At 36.2% G+C, this 16,952-nt stretch overlaps 2 protein-coding genes across 2 annotated transcripts; both read left to right on the forward strand.

Moving 5' to 3' along the window:
* Positions 1 to 214: 214 nt before the first annotated feature.
* LOC118485894 lies at positions 215 to 3,229 on the forward strand. The gene is made up of 6 exons (XM_035982404.1): positions 215 to 419; positions 486 to 926; positions 1,087 to 1,925; positions 2,073 to 2,151; positions 2,675 to 2,806; positions 3,048 to 3,229. Exons 1-6 carry the CDS (start codon positions 215 to 217, stop codon positions 3,227 to 3,229), a joined length of 1,878 nt encoding a protein of 625 aa, XP_035838297.1.
* Positions 3,230 to 3,313: 84 nt separating this feature from the next.
* LOC110901988 (uncharacterized mitochondrial protein AtMg00810-like) lies at positions 3,314 to 7,984 on the forward strand. The gene is made up of 3 exons (XM_035982405.1): positions 3,314 to 4,334; positions 7,732 to 7,805; positions 7,907 to 7,984. The coding sequence occupies exons 1-3, from the start codon at positions 3,314 to 3,316 to the stop codon at positions 7,982 to 7,984; spliced, it is 1,173 nt and encodes a 390-aa protein (XP_035838298.1).
* The last annotated feature ends 8,968 nt before the right edge of the window (positions 7,985 to 16,952 follow it).

The raw sequence follows: 16,952 nt of genomic DNA on the forward strand, positions 1-16,952 counted from the left end.
TGTTTAGTGTTGTATGCATTTGTATTATGCTTGTCCAGGCGCCTATAGAGTGATGACCCTGGAATCTGGCTTCTGATACAGTTTTGCTGTGTCTTTATTGTACCTGATTGATTGTTGTTTGTTGTTTGGTTGGTTGATTCTCTGTTTGTGAATCTGTATTGTCTTTTTGTTGTGTTGTGATTCTCTTTGAATCTTTATTGTCTTACTTGTTATCATGGCTGAACCTGATCCAAATTCTAGTACATCTCAGACTTTGATAAGTAAATTAGATGTTGGAGATCCGTTGTATCTTCATCCTAGTGACTCTAGTGCTTTGACTATTGTTAGTGTTAAGTTGAAGGGTACCGAAAACTATTCTGTCTGGTCTAGCTCTATGAAATTGGCTTTAGAAGCTAAGAATAAGTTTGCTTTTATTAATGGTAAATTTGAAAGATCCACTGAGGATAATGTGCTTGCTAGTTAGTGGGATAGGTGTAATTATGTAGTGTTAACATGGCTTTTGAATTCTGTATCTGAGGAACTATTCTTGGGTCAAGTATTTTCTACACATGCTTCTGAGGTTTGGGATGACTTAAAGGAAACCTATGACAAGGTGGATGGTTCTGTGGTTTATGATTTGTACAAAAAAATAAACTGTATTTCACAAAATGGTTCATCTGTGGCAAACTATTATAATAGGCTGACCACTATGTGGAAACAGTTTGATGCAATGCTTAAACTGTCCACTTGTTCTTGTAAAGCAGCTAAAGACTATAATGATTTTTCAATGTTAATCAAATTAATGCAATTTCTTATGGGATTAGATGATGTTTATCAACCTGTAAAAACTAATCCTTTAACCAGAGAAGTGTTTCCATCTGTCAAGGTTGCCTTTGCTGTGGTTTCTAGGGAGGAATCACATAGACTATCTAGTGGTGGGTCAAAAGGTCAGAGTGTATCTTTTGTGTCCAAGTCTAACCAGTCTTTTGAGTAAAAAAAAGAAAGTATCTAATCAAAGAGGACCTAATCCAAGTTTAAAATGTACACATTGTAATATGGTTGGTCATACTGTTGAAAGATGCTTTGAGATAATTGGTTATCCCCCAGGTTTTAGGAAAAGATCTAACAATATACCTGGTAAAACTGCATTAACTAATAAGTCAAATGCTACTGTTGGGTCTTCTGCTAGTGTGTCTACTTCTGGTTTACCTTTTACATCTGAGCAGATAGAAAAGTTGTTAAGTTTAGTTGGTGAAAAGTCTGGTGTGGAGTCAACAGATGTAGGAGGTGAGTCCTGTATTGTTAATAAATGTGTTAGTTGTTCTAGTTCTATGTTTTTTGGAAGTGTTTTTAGTTGGATTGTTGACTCTGGGGCAAGTCAACACATGGTAAATAGTGATAAAGATATGTTTAACACTATTGATGTTTCTGAATTTGATCTTAAAGTTGGTCATCCAAATGGAACTAATGTTAAAGTTTTGAAGATTGGTAATATCAAGTTAATTGATAATATTGTTTTAAAAGATGTGTTTTATGTCCCAGGGTATCATGTCAATCTGTTGTCTGTTCATAGGTTAGCCAAAGATAATAATATTGATGTTGTGTTTAAAGAGGACAGTTGTGTGTTACAGGATTCCAAATCAAGGAGAATCCTGGTGACTGATAGTCAAGATAGTGGTCTGTATTTTGTTCGCAAAAATGGTAATTCTGTGAATGTTTGCTTTAATAGTTTTGTTAAGTCAAGTTTGTGGCATAGCAGATTAGGTCATCCATCTGATCAAGTGCTAGCTGTGTTAAAAGAGAGTTTTGATGTTAAAAGTATTGAACATGGTCCTTGTGATGTTTGTCATAGGGCTAAACAAGTTAGGGTTCCTTTTCCTCTAAGTGAACATAAATCAAAGGCTATAAGAGAGTTAATTCATCTTGATTTATGGGGTTCATATAAAGTAACTAGTTAAACTGAAGGGTTCAAATATTTTTTAACTATAGTTGATGATTTTTCAAGGACTGTTTGGTGTTACTTGTTGTCAAGTAAAACTGAAGTATTTGAAAATTTGTGTAATTTTTATGAACTCATTCTAACTCAATTTGAGATAAAAATAAAAACCATTAGAAGTGATAATGGAACCGAGTTTGTGAATAACCAAATGGGACTGTTTTGTAAAAACAAAGGTATATTACATCAAACATCTTGTTCTTATACACCACAACAAAATGGTGTGGTGAAGAGGAAACATAGACATCTCTTAAACACAGCTAGAGCTTTAATGTTTCAGAGTAATTTACCTCTTAAGTACTGGTCTGATTGTATTTTAACTGTTGTTTACTTACTCAACAGGTTACCCTCTTCAGTGTTAGGTGGTAGGAGTCCTTATGAAATTGTTTATGGTTTTAAGCCCTCATTAATTAATCTAAGGAACTTTGGATGTCTTTGTTTTAGTACTGTTTTGTCTGAAAATGATAAGTTTGCTTATCATGCTGATAAGTGTGTTCTTATTGGTTATTCAAATGTAAAAAAAGGGTTACAAATTACTAAGTTTGGACAATAGAAAAGTGTTTTTTTCTAGAGATGTGAAGTGTTATGAAAATGTGTACCCTTTTAAGTCTAATCTGATTAATAATCAAGAATTGTTTAATAAAACAGATTTGAATCATATAAACTTTTTTGACTTTACTGAAACAATTTTGTCTGAAGTTCCTACTTTTCCCAATGATGAAGAGGGTACAACTGGTGCTCAAGATCACTACAGTGATGATCAACAGCCAGTGTCACCCTCTACATCTGCCACTGCCAAAATGTTGAGAGTGATCAACCTGAAAGTGGGCAGTTAGGTAGTAGTAATTCGGGTAACAATGGCGGGGCAGAGGACACTGTAGTATCACATGATGAGACCAACTTATCTGAGGGACAATCAGTTAGGAAATCTTCTTGAAAAGTGTCTTTTCCAAAAAAAAAAAATGGTGATTTTGTTGTTGAAGGGAGAGTTAAGTATGGGATTGAAAAGGTTGTTAATTATGCCAACCTATCTGTTGATAATCTGTGTTAGTTACTTCATTAAATAAATCAGTTGAACCTTATTCATATAGTGAGGCTGTTAAAGACACTAGGTGGATAGAAGCCATGAATAATGAAATGGAGGCTCTTCATAGGAATAAAACTTGGGAAATTGTAGATTTACCAAAAGGTAGGAAACCCATAGGTTGTAAATGGGTGTATAAAATAAAGTATAAGGCAAATGGTGAGATTTAAAGATATAAAGCTAGGTTAGTAGCTAAAGGCTTTAACCAAAGAGAAGGTATTGACTTTGGTGAAACCTTCTCACCTGTTGTTAAGATGGTAACTGTGAGAATTGTGTTAAAACTTGCTGTGAATAGTTGTTGGCCATTATATGAACTTGATATAAACAATGCTTTTCTATATGGTTCATTGTCTGAACAAGTCTCTATGTCTTTGCCACAAGGGTATTACAATAATGACAAGAATAAGGTATGTAAACTTGTTAAGTCCCTTTATGGTCTTAAACAAGCTCCTAGAAAGTGGAATGAAAAGTTAACCTCTATGATAATCAATATGGGTTTTGTTCAAAGTTTGTGTGATCATTCTTTGTTTATTTTGAATAAAAATGATGTGTTGATAGTTTTGTTGGTTTATGTTGATGACATAGTAGTTACAGGAAATAGTCATTCTGAAATTACTAATGTTAAAAAGTGTTTAAGTGATAATTTTCAAATAAAAGATTTAGGTTTGCTTAAATACTTTCTTGGTATTGAAGTTCTATATTCTGATGGGTCTATTTGTTTGTCCCAAAGAAAGTATTGTCTTGAGCTTCTAAACGAGTTTGGATATTTAGGATGTAAGCCTGTTGGAACACCCATTGAACAGTCACATATTGTTACTGCTAAAACTGATAAAGATAAAAAAATTTTGGAAAATGTGACTGGGTTTCAAAAGTTAATTGGCAAGTTAATATACTTGTCTTTAACACCACCAGATATAAGTTATACAGTTCAATATTTGAGCCAATACATGCATAAACCATGTCAATCGCACTTAGATATTACTTTAAGGTTATTGAGATACTTAAAGAAATGTCCGGGTAAGGGTGTTATGTTTAGGAAAACAGGTAGTTTTGAACTTTCAGGTTATGTTGATTCAGATTGGGCAAAGTGTACCAAGACTAGAAAGTCTGTTACTGGATTTGGAGTGTTTCTTGGAGATACTCTTATATCCTGGAAAAGCAAGAAACAAGGAGTTGTTTCTAGATCCACTGCTGAGGCTGAGTACATGGCAATGTGCTCAGCCACATGTGAGGTAATGTGGATAAAGAATGTTTTGCAAGAGTTGAAAGTGAGTTGTACTTTGCCTATAAAAATGTTTTGTGATAGTAAATCTACTATATCCATTTCTTTAAATCTTGTTTTCCATGAAAGGACAAAACACTTTGAATTAGACTTGCATTTTTTGAGAGAAAAAATTGCAAGTGGCATTATTGAACCACAAAAAATTGCTACTGATGAACAGTTAGTAGACATTTTGTCACACCCCTTTCTAAGGCGGAAGCACGAGGTGTGATCATGAAAGGTTTTCATTGCATACGATTGGTAAACATACTACATGCTCATAAAATAACTTCAAACACCATTACATAACAGAAAACATAGTTAAGTGTTTACATCACGAAACAACATATTGTCTGAAAGTTTACAACTTTATTTAAGACAAACATAAACGACATCCACGAGCATGAGTAAGACCGCGCGCATATCCACTTTTAGTTACCTGAAATACATGTGAGTTTTGAAAAACGTCAACATAATGTTGGTGTGAATTCATGCAGTTCTTGTATTGAACGTTTGTATACTTTATATGAAAAACATGGTATGTATCTTGTGAAAATCAGGCATTCATGTATAAATCAAGAATTCATGTATGTATCAAGTTGTTAATGGGTTGCAAGGCCATTAACATGTGACACGACATAGGAAGCAACCAAACCTTAGGCATTTTTCTAGTTGGCATATTCTGAGACACAAAAGCACTACTTGGTACTCGTTCTCACCAAGAGTGTGGCTGCCCGGCACCCGTTAGATCTAACCTTTTGTTCTACGGTCTAGGTATATTGTTTATTAATGGTGCTTATGGTACCCTATTCGTGACATGATTTCTCGTATCATGTATCATTTCTCGCATCATTTCTTGGTACTAGTTTTCACCAAGATTGCTTCTTGTTTTTGTACACATCATGCCATTTTGTAAACATTGAAATATTTGTAACATGTATTTCACCCCCGAAATTATAAAACTGAAAACAGTTAAAAGAAAAAGGGGAACATGAACTCACAACTTTGCGTTCCTTGCGTCGTAAACTTCACCGGATTTGCTTTATCTAGCATCGTGACCTAAACGTGTTTTATTAACGTTAGTCACTAGACTTGTATCACACAAGTACAAGCCACTATCTTTTGTATACGTATTCTTGTGTTAAAAATAATCTATATTTTTAACTAAGTGTCTTACTTATATTATTTTCTGAAAAATAAATATAAGTTTCTTGTATTTTGCACCCGAATTATGTATCTTGTATGTTGTATGTGTATTTTTGTGTTTTCACTTCTCAAGAGTATTTATTGTATTTTCAAGTCGTAATACACTATCCTGTATAATACATACTATATACACTTAACACAAAACTTGGTGACCAATAAATACGTATATTTTCCTCAAAAATTACAAACTTAATTTCAATTTTAATCTTGAATAAATCATCATTTCTTAACACAAAAATTAGGGAAACCTTGGTAAATGTTTTTAGATACATTTTTAGGAAATAAGTTTCTCAAAAACTTACGTTTTTCTAAGTGTCAAAATTTTATAAAATAAAATTTTGATAGAGTTTCCCCTAAAAGTGGAGGTTTCCCATGTTTTCAAAACATGTGTTTATTTTCTTTTAAATCCTCATCAACATCAACAATTAATCTTTACACAATTTTTACATTACCAAGAGCAAAAATATATACGTTACACACTAATCATGAACTTTATATATCCCGAAAACGCGTAGTAACTTGGTAAAGCTTTTAGTGGACTTAGTTACCTTCTGAAACGTATTTATTTCTTTAAAAATCATTCTCATAAAATAATTCAGTGTTTACAACTTGTAAATAATTTTTACAAAAAAAAAAAAAAATTAAACTCTTGAACTCTTCTTGTAAATAAAATATTCTCATACTTGTCTTATTTCTAAAAATAGTGTAAGTGTTAGGATCCGAGGCTGACATGATTGTGTTTGTTTGCATAAAATGAACATTCAAAACATATGTGATGCAGCGGAAATGAGTAGCAAACTTTGTAAACACAATCACAGGAGAATATAGTTTGATAAACAATTGCTTTTCATTGAGTTGAATGATTGAAATACAAAGCAAATGATTACAGCATGTTTACAGAAACTAAACTCCCCCTCAGCCTGTTACTCCAGGGTTGGTTGCACAAGATGAAAGGATTGGACTGAAGAAGAAGAATCCACTCAGTCAATCAAATGTAACAGTACAGAGTACTGTTACATTTATAGGCAGTCCAAACCACTGGGCATCTCAGCTGACGTCACCATGAAAGCGACATCTAATAGACTAACAAACCCTATCTACTGTTTTACAACTACTGATCATACAAACACTGATTATACTTAAAACACTGATGTATAAACACTGATTCTTCATTCCACTGTTGCAGTCGACCACTGATGTTGAGCATCAGTGCTTTCTTCAAAGGGTGATCAGGCCTTGAAAGAGCAGTACTTTGGTTCTTCATCAGTGCTTGGAATTCATCAGTAGATTGAGCTTCAGCCTTTAAACTTCATCAGTGCTTTGGCTTTACATTACATAAAGAGAATGAAAACTGCTGCTGCATCCTTCCACTGCTGTGAACCCAACCGCACTTGTCATGTTCAGCAGTGCTTGACTCAAGGCAGTAGATTGGGCAGCAGGGCTATAGTTCTTCATCAATCTTTGACTTGATAAGTAGCTTCCAGGAACAGCAGTTGTTGATAAGGGCAGTACTTGGAGCATATCAGCTGTTAGGATCACTTTCGAGGGGAAAGTTTAGTGCAAACTGCTTCTTATGATGAATCCACTATTCTGAACCAGTTTTGGCTTTACATCATCTGTTCCTCTGGTAGGGTTCAATCCCAACAATCTCCCCCTGGAACAGATGATGCCAAAACACTTCATTATTCAGGATCTTTATTGTCTCATCAGGAGTTCCCTTACTTGACCTTTTAATTGTAATTCAAAGTTCATGGATTCCTTATCACCCTCATCCCTGCACAGTGTAAGCTCAAGGAGATCTTGTAAATCTTCTACACCCATGCCAAGTGCATTTTCCCTTGATATATGCTTCACCTCATCATTGGATCTGAGCAAAGTCAATACGTGGGTCTTTTGATCAGACATCCACTTTAGTATTTTTGAATCCAATGGGTTTCTTGGGAGAGGTTTATTTGAATGATGAGTTTGGAGATTGTGGCCTGGTAATGACAACTTTGAGCAGTGTCTTGAGATTTTGCTGTTTCTTGTTGTTCTGCTCTGAGTGTCTGAAGAACCATCTTTATGATTTATTTCTCTGAAGCTTGGTCTTCTTTTGGTATTTTTGCGTCCATCTGCTTTGTTTCCTTCTTTGATAAAGGATGGCAGTGGTTGATTTAGTGGGGATGACAGTGGTTGTGGTGTGTGTTGATGTGGTATTGATGGCAGTTGTTTGGGTGACAGATGTTGTTAGTGGTGGAGGTGTAAGTGATTTTGTGGGAACAGAAGTTGTGGTTGAAATAGTAACTGGCTTAGTTTTAGAAGCTGTGGTGGTTGATTACCTTGTTTTTCTAACAGGACTCTTCTTTAATGAAGTACTAACCTCTTCTTTTTCTTTTTGCAGAACTATCTTTTTCTCAACCAAAGCTCTGCTCTTATCCCTTACCCTTTTAATATCAGCAGTAGTTTTGAGACCAGCTGAATTGACTTGAACGATCCTCATTTGTGTATCTTCATCATTTGCTTGAATTTTCAGGGTTTCATCACCTCCCTTTTCCTTTTCTTTGACAGATGTTTCATCAGAAGCTACTGAGAGATTTTCCTTAAAGTCATTTTCTCCCCCTTTTTGGCATCATCAACTCTTTCGAAGATAGGTGCAGAGGTTGAAGTAATAACTCATTTGCAGCAGGTGCTTGAGTTGGAACAGCAGTGGGTTGCACCATTTGTACTGTTAACAACTGTTGCAATATTTCTTTTGATTTCTGCAAGCGAAGTATCCAGTTATTTTTTTCAACATGTTCTGTCAATTCCAGGTGCTTTAAACCATCACCCAATTTAATGGGATCATCTGATTTCCCATTAGTAGCGGTTTTATCAGTGGTTGAGGTAGGGAGTGTACTCCAAACATTAACCACTGATGCCCCTTTTTCTTGGTACTGGGGACTTCTTTCTTCATAATGAGAAACACCTTTTAGTGAACCAGTGAAGACTGGATACACACGAGTTCCCAGTGAAGAAATTGCCTTCAAGGAAGTCTTATTGATGAAACTACTGTCCAAATGCAAACCAGTGGGTTCAGCACTTGTAGTAGCTGCTTCACTTGAATTACCACCAAGAGTTACTTGTAACTCAAGGGGTGTAACCTCCCCAGTTGTTGCTGGGATAACAGAGGTATAAGCATCAGACTCAGTTACTTGTTGGAGTATACTTTCAGTGATAGGTGGTTGAGAGGAACTGATTTATGTCTGAGTTATATCCAAAGCATGCAACAAGGTCATTATTGATGGTGGTATTTGTGATATGATGATGGAAGTTGAAAGTGAATTTGCCCCGGGCAGTGGAATGTGGATGATGAAATCAAGTGATTCCAGAGCATCATAATTTGGTGTCCCTGTTCTTACAACTTGTTCTTTTTGAGAAGAAGCAGGAGGTGTTTGAGGCATGGGTTGAGACCTTTCTACCATCTGCTGTGAGGAAGTAGCAGCAGTGGTTTATAGTGACTTTTGTGCTGTCACTGGCAGTTGCTCTGGGATCTCATCTTCCAGAGTTGCCATTATTGTAGGTTTGGGGGGTTTTTGAATTTTCTTTTGTTTTGGTGGATTTAGGTGTGGGTTTCACAACAGTTGTTTTGCTGCTGTGATCACCTTGAGCAGTGGGCTCAGCAGCAGATACCTGAGGAGCAGTGTTTGCTGCTAAATTCTACTCAGGAACCTCTGCTTGTGTTTTGGAAATAATGGTTTCATCAGACTTTAGAGATTTATTGAAAAAAATCAATTTTAACTATTTTTAAGGCTTTATTTTGATTTTCTGAAAACATTTTGACGCTATTTACACATGGAGTACAAAATAACTTGCTTTGATCCATGTTTAGCATTCCAATTCTAGAGATGAATTTTTCAAAGGTAGATGTATCAAATTCTTAGGTTTGTACATCTGCCAACTGATCTTTAGGATCGACATGATGCAGAGAAATCAAACCTTTTTCATAGCAATCCCCCACAAAGTGGTGTCTGATGTCAAGCGATGATGGATGAATGAGATACTGGATTTTGGTCAAGCACTGTTTGTTCATCAGTGGATGAGCCTTAACAGCTGTTTTGTACATCTGCTGCTCTGATGATGGAAATGATTTTAGTATCACGTCCAACATCTGTTGATGGTGAATGTGAGTTACCTGTAGAATCAAATTCTTGACAAACACATTTTAGATGCTAATTTATCAGAATTAATCATATCAACAGGGTTTACAGGGATTTTTAATGTAGAAAATTTTCTGGCCCTTGCATTCGGGTTTTACCACTTATCTATTTCAAGTTTTGAACACTTCTATAGATTTTGACAGTGGTTGAGTATCCCAGATGATCATCACATTTAGCTTTGATCACCCATTTTGTGTTTTAATATTCCTTTTGAGAACTTAGAGTAAAACATGAGCAACCAGATGTTTAAAATTTGTTAACAATCAACTTTGATATGAGATGGAAACTTGAGTTTGAAATGACCCTAACTATTTCACCATCTCCTTTTTATTCATTATCAAGGAATATATCACCCTATGCAAAAATAAAAGGATTCTATATCCCAATAGGTGATTGAACTATTACTATCAAAAACAAGTAAAAGTGCAAAGTATATCATTCTTAAGGAAAAATAAAGAATAATATATCCTGTTTTATTTGAAGAAAACTTTACAGAGAAAAAGAGTAAAAGTTTTTTGATAATAAAATCAATTAGATCTGGTGTGTCTCAAGAGTTAAAGTAACTTCGAATAAGGTCAAGATCATTTCATTCTCAAGCTTAGGACAATGGTCAGTGGTTTAAACCAAAGTCTTGTAACCACTGTTTGGTGCCATTTCCTTGTCAGTTGATTGTTACCATGAGGAGCCCGTTCACAAAGGTTTTGAAAGTTCTTTGTGAACCTTATTACCATGTGAATAATTCCTGAGAAATTTGGCCTATTCCTCTTTATTGAAAAATATCTGGAGATACTTTAGTTACCTGAACTTCCCTGATACAGTGATTGAGTATGGTTGATTGATGACATTATGTTTGACCAAAAATGCAGATCTATTTTTGGTTTTCCTTTTGTATGATTAACCTGTGGACTCTTAAGTGTTTTAGGTTTATACTCTTTTCTTTTGAATTCAAAAGTTTTGAGATAAACACACTTTTGAGTTTTTGTAATTTTTCTTCTTTCCCTTTTTACCCTTTCCATAGAAGAGTATTGAAACTTTTACTGGAAGGTTTTCAAGGAAAGAATACTCAATCCAAAATCATTTTCAGCAATGTTTTGAGAGATTTGAACATTTTTGCACTTGCTTATGCCAAATTCCACATTAATCATGATCTGGATATTTTGACTGCTAATTTTCTTAATGTATTTGTAACATAGTTGATTTTTTTTGGTCCTTTTAGAGGATTTTCAACCTGTTTTTTTTTTTTTCAATACATAAGGTCTAAATAGCTAAAGTTTTAATTTTCCTCTTTTTATGCAAACAAAAACACAAATGTTATCATCCGAACATAGATTTTCGTTGACATGAGGTAAACACCTTAGCAGCAGTCATGATAAAAACATCACAACTTTCATAACAACAATTGAAATCAATTTTGTAAAATAAAGAGATTATACCATAGTTATCAGACATATTTTCAGATCTGGGCACTATAGGTGTTTTATGCATGATATCACTTGTTATGTGAAGTTTGTGTGTCATATGACATCTTGGTTGTTTTACAGAGTATCTGATCCATCATTTTGAACATGATTTCTCGTTGCTCTGTTTTTCAACTAAATACAATCAACCTTAGTTTCAATGAATTTTGAGCTGAACTGTTATGTCAAATTGATTGTTAGATCGAATTTGACTGTCCATGCTCTGATACCAATTGTTAGGATCCGAGGCTGACAGGATTGTGTTTGTTTGCATAAAATGAACATTCAAAACATATGTGATGATGTAAGTGCAGCGAAAATGAGTAGCAAACTTTGTAAACACAATCACAGGAGAATATAGTTTGATAAACAATTGCTTTTCATTGAGTTGAATGATTGAAATACAAAGCAAATGATTACAACATGTTTACAGAAACTAAACTCCCCCTCAGCCTGTTACTCCAGGGTTGGTTGCACAAGATGAAAGGATTGGACTGAAGAAGAAGAATCCACTCAGTCAATCAAATGTAACAGTACAGAGTACTGTTACATTATAGGCAGTCCAAACCACTGGGCATCTCAGCTGACGTCACCATGTAAGCGACATCTAACAGACTAACAAACCCTATCTACTGTTCTACAACTACTGATCATACAAACACTGATTATACTTAAAACACTGATGTATAAACACTGATTCTTCATTCCACTGTTGCAGTCGACCACTGATGTTGAGCATCAGTGCTTTCTTCAAAGGGTGATTAGGCCTTGAAAGAGCAGTACTTTGGTTCCTCATCAGTGCTTGGAATTCATCAGTAGATTGAGCTTCAGCCTTTAAACTTCATCAGTGCTTTGGCTTTACATTACATAAAGAGAATGAAAACTGCTGCTGCATCCTTCCACTGCTGTGAACCCAACAGCACTTGTCATGATCAGTAGTGCTTGACTCAAGGCAGTAGATTGGGCAGCAGGGCTATAGTTCTTCATCAATCTTTGACTTGATCAGTAGCTTCCAGGAACAGCAGTTGTTGATAAGGGCCGTACTTGGAGCATATCAGCTGTTAGGATCACTTTCGAGGGGAATGTTTAGTGCAAACTGCTTCTTATGATGAATCCACTGTTCTGAACCAGTTTTGGCTTTACATCATCTGTTCCTCTGGTAGGGTTCAATCCCAACAGTAAGTGTTTGTAATATTCATGACTTTCCGAAACCGCTTCTCTAACTTGGTTTATTTACAAACCTCTTTTATAAATCTTGGATCTACATGATCACCAACTTATTTTGTTCACTTATTTTTCAAGAAATCATTTTTATTCAGGTTCATGATTAACTAGAAGGTGGTTATTTTATGTAACACATAACCATCTTCTAATCTTGTTAAATCTTGTTTCTAAATATTATTTAACAAGATTCTCATGGTGATTAACATCATACAACCAAAATCATCACAAATTTAACAACATGTTTACTACAACATCATACTACCAACATTTCATCTTCAAGTAACCTTTTATAATAAGCTTCATGTTCATATTTTTGTTCTTGTTTTTTGTTACTTTAGTGTTTTGAACATACTTGTCACACCCCGATTTCCACGTGTCTCACCAGTGGGCCCGGTGGGGGATTACCGTGACGATGTTGGCAACAATATAGTCAAACCACACAATTATATAATGCACAGCGGAAGCTTAAAGATAAATATATACTTCAACCTCTGGTTGTAATATCAAATGTATTACAGAAGTCGAATATATCCACAGCGGATCAAAATAATAATAAAATATTGTTCCATCAGATACTGCAATCAAGCTTGCGAGACTTATCACGACGCTAGGGAGCTAATACCAGCCAATTTACGTTTAGGTACCTGCACTTAATCTTTTTGGGGAAAATACGTCAGTTTACACTGGTAAATACATTCAACCGACTCTTTTGAAAAGAGTTGGGAAAATTGATTTGAATGCACAAGGCACAAAATATTTTGACACGTTGATTAAAATGCCCAAAGGCAAAATTTATCTTTTATACTTGGGACAATTTTGTTAATAAAAATCTTGTATCCGATTTACATGGTTGTCCAACATTTAGGGCCGGTGATTATACAATACAAGCCGGACAAGATTAATCGACACACCACAAATATAATCTCACAAGAAGAATACTCTCACGAGTGAGTATACGTTATACATATGCAACAGGAGGTGTTTTGCCTACACCTTGTGCTTACGTCGTGGCCATTCACTTTTTAAAATGAGCCAAGGATATCCAGGACACGGTCATTAACCCCCAATGTTATTTGTTATCAATCAATACAGATTAAAACGGGATTATGCAATTTAATCATCTCCGATTAAAAGGTTTCTACACCCGACCAAGCGGTATATTTAAAATACCGTATCCCAAGCCCGTATAAGGGAAAATAAGTTAAAAGTATTTACCTTTGCAATGTATATTCCTTAATCAATTAAATCACCGATATCTTTTACTGGGGCTCCTTATTCTGGAACGAAGGTTTTCAAAATAACCTATTAGAATCCTAACGGGTCTTTATATTAGCCGTAGCCTAGACCGGTTGGTTTCAAAAGATAGATACGGTTTAATCGCGCGGAAAGGCGAAAACCGTGAATGGAATGTGATTCTGACCCAACAAGTCTGGAGACTTGTTTTATATGGGTTTAATATTCACATTCTGGATTTCGGGGTCGAAATGATATGGTTTGACCCGTATCGGCTAATTTATGTAAACTAGTTACATAAGCCGAACCGTGCACGCAATAGGCGTAACGGGTAACCGTGAGAGTCCTACGCTTGCTTCCTAAGTCAATATACCTTTAAGAGGTTGCGGTATCATTAGGATACCTTCCGTGATGCCCGTAACGAGTTTAAGTTAACATTATGCCCCGTAGGGGTTTTTCGGTCATTTTAAAGACTTTAAAGAGCTTTTCGAGTTCTACAGGAAATCTGAGTTTCCCGAACAGTTTATAAAGTCTAAAATACTTTACTTATTATTTAAAATTAGTAGCAACTGGAATCGGGTCAAAAGACCTTGTAGAACTCATTTTATGGCCAAAAAGGGCGTATTCGGTTTTTACCGACCCATAGCCATAACCGTAGGTTATGAGCAGGCTAAAAATAATTAAAAATCTTTAAAATTCCCAAAATATTATTTTACAACAGTGGGTAAAAGTTTTGGTGATAAAATCTTGGCTTAGATAGGTGTTATGCTAATTGCGTCGTTTATTACAAAAGTTTATTTTAATTGCGCTATTTAGCATAACTCTTATTCTAGACCTCGGATTGACGTGAGACTTTAAGGACATGCTTATAATTTAGTGAGCAAGGTTATGGTCCGTTCACGTGTCCGAAATACTCGTTTTATTTTAAAAAGGGCGTTACGGTCAACTTTTAGGCGATTAACGGAAATGCGTAAAAGACTTGGACAAACGATGAACCGGTCACAGAGGGTTATACCATCACGTGACCTGGTCCTAAGAGAGTCCTAAGGCATATCTATACTTCACTAAAACGGGTCAGAACTGAAGTCAATGCAAAAGTCAAACTTTTGCGACATTCGGCTCCGAACCGGGTTAATATAGCAAATGGTCGATTCAAACGAGCGCAAACAAGTTTATATACTTAATATCATGTTTTATGATCATCAAAACAGGTTCCATAGTATATACATTACAGATTATGCAAGATTCGCCAAAACGACATTCTGTTGACTTTTTGGGTGCACGTTTGACTCGACATTTGACATAGTTAGAGTGGTGATCAGTGGGAACCCTTTTAGAGGTTTATTACCCACATAATTACCAACAAATAACCATTCTTGATTCGACAATTCACTGAATCATTTGTGAGTTATCGCTAAGTCGACCGTTAGTTACGACGGATCGACTTTTAAGCTAAAACTAAGTTAAAGCTCAAATGGGAAAGGAGTGGAACACTTACTGAGGTCCTATGCACCAAGTGTGACCACTTGAGAGGAAGTTGGAGCTCCAGAAATGACCAAATGATGCAGATGATGGGGTGTGAACTTATGGTTGCAACTTAGGCCTTATATAGTGGTTTCAAGCACCACAATTGATTGACAACAAAGTCTAGCACACACCACAACTGATCAACACTTGTCCTTAGTGTTAGGGGTCGTTTAGGGGTCATTTGGAGGTGTTTAAATGCAGATCATGGCTCTTGGAAGGCTGAACAGCCAAATTAAGCATGTTTCTGCATCTGGGCGCCTGACGCGGCCCGCATGGGGGAATCCATGCTTTTGTACGCGGGCCGCCTGAGTTTTAAAAATCAGGCGAGAAAAAGAGGAGGCTCGCGGCCCGCCTCAACTTAACCCTAAACTTCACGCGGGCCGCCTGAGGTTAGAATTTCAGGATTTTTAAATCTTTTTGTAATGATGACAAAATCTGGTAATTAATAACGAAATCTTTCGTAATGATTTACCTGACCTTTCGGGTTTGAAGGGGTAACTTTACGGTTTGGCCCTCGGTTAATTACAACTAGGGACCTCGTGATATTTACCCGCGTTATTAAGTCCCCGGTTAGTTTATTAATTATTCAGAAAGCCTTAACTTTCATTATTGACGCTTTTAACCCTTCTCATACGAATTTGAGTATAACTCTCTCGTTTTAAAACGGAACTTCGCGGAATTTTTACAGTATATTCTAGTGAGCGTATAATACTGTTACGAAGCCTTGGGAACGTTAAAGGGTCACTCAGAGGTATAATTAAACATGTTGACACAGTTAACCCCTGTGGTTTGTAATTTCTCACTTTCTTCTGCGTTCCGCTTCCGTACGATCCGTGATTTATTCGTTTGAAGGTACGAGCATCGTTTAGGGATACTATACAGTATATTTATCTTTGTTTGACATTTATAACCCTCGAATTTATATACTTTCAAGGTTTGTCAACATTAGTCCTTTATTTAATATTAATGCCACGTGTAAACTTAGGACACGTGTCGGCACATTATTGGACGCAAAAATTTCGAGGTGTTACATCCTCACCCCCTTAAAATAAATCTCGACCCGAGATTTACTCAAATAAATAGGGGTATTTTTTTTCTTTCATTGTAGCTTCGACTTCCCACGTATGTTCGGGACCTCTACGAGCATCCTATTTGACTTTTACAATCGGTACGTGCTTTCTGCGAAGCTTCTTCACCTGTCGATCTTCAATCGACAAAGGTTTTTCTATGAACTTTAAGCTCTCATCTATATGCACATCTGTGTGTGGAATCACCAACGACTCGTCGGCGAAGCACTTCTTGAGATTGCAGATGTGGAACACATTGTGAATTCCATTGAGCTCTTCAGGCAAGTTCAACTTATAGGCGACTGATCCGACTCGTTCAATGACCTCAAAAGGTCCTATGTATCTCGGACTCAGTTTGCCTTTCTTGCAGAAACGCATCATCCCCTTCCAGGGTGATACCTTAAGTAATAACTTTTCACCCACTTCGAAGTGAAAATCCTTACGCTTTGGATCAGCGTAGCTCTTCTGCCTATCACGGGCAGCCTTGAGACGTTCCCGGACCTGGACAATCTTGTCCGTTGTCTGGAAAACAATCTCTGGTCCTGATAATTGAACCTCTCCTACTTCCGCCCAACAAACAGGCGACCTGCATTTCCTACCATATAATGCCTCAAAAGGCGCAGCCTTTATGCTGGTGTGGTAGTTATTATTGTAGGAGAATTCGATCAGGGGTAGGTTTTTATCCCAGTTACCACCTAAATCGACCGCACATGCACGAAGCATGTCCTCTAGCGTTTGGATAG

This window comes from Helianthus annuus, chromosome 13, assembly GCF_002127325.2.
Source record: "Helianthus annuus cultivar XRQ/B chromosome 13, HanXRQr2.0-SUNRISE, whole genome shotgun sequence".
NCBI lineage: Eukaryota > Viridiplantae > Streptophyta > Magnoliopsida > Asterales > Asteraceae > Helianthus > Helianthus annuus.

Excerpts from the sequence above, each read along its gene's own strand:
- LOC118485894 (XM_035982404.1), top strand. The coding sequence starts at position 215 with ATGGCTGAACCTGATCCAAATTCTAGTACATCTCAGACTTTGATAAGT. Across the intron at positions 927-1,086 it reads ATCTAGTGGTGGGTCAAAAG|GTTTTAGGAAAAGATCTAAC; the intron begins GTCAGAGTGTAT and ends GTTATCCCCCAG. Across the intron at positions 2,152-2,674 it reads ACTGTTTTGTAAAAACAAAG|TTCCTACTTTTCCCAATGAT; the intron begins GTATATTACATC and ends TTTTGTCTGAAG.
- LOC110901988 (XM_035982405.1), top strand. The coding sequence starts at position 3,314 with ATGGTAACTGTGAGAATTGTGTTAAAACTTGCTGTGAATAGTTGTTGG. Across the intron at positions 4,335-7,731 it reads GCAAGAGTTGAAAGTGAGTT|TTGTTTGGGTGACAGATGTT; the intron begins GTACTTTGCCTA and ends TATTGATGGCAG. Across the intron at positions 7,806-7,906 it reads CAGAAGTTGTGGTTGAAATA|AACTATCTTTTTCTCAACCA; the intron begins GTAACTGGCTTA and ends TTCTTTTTGCAG.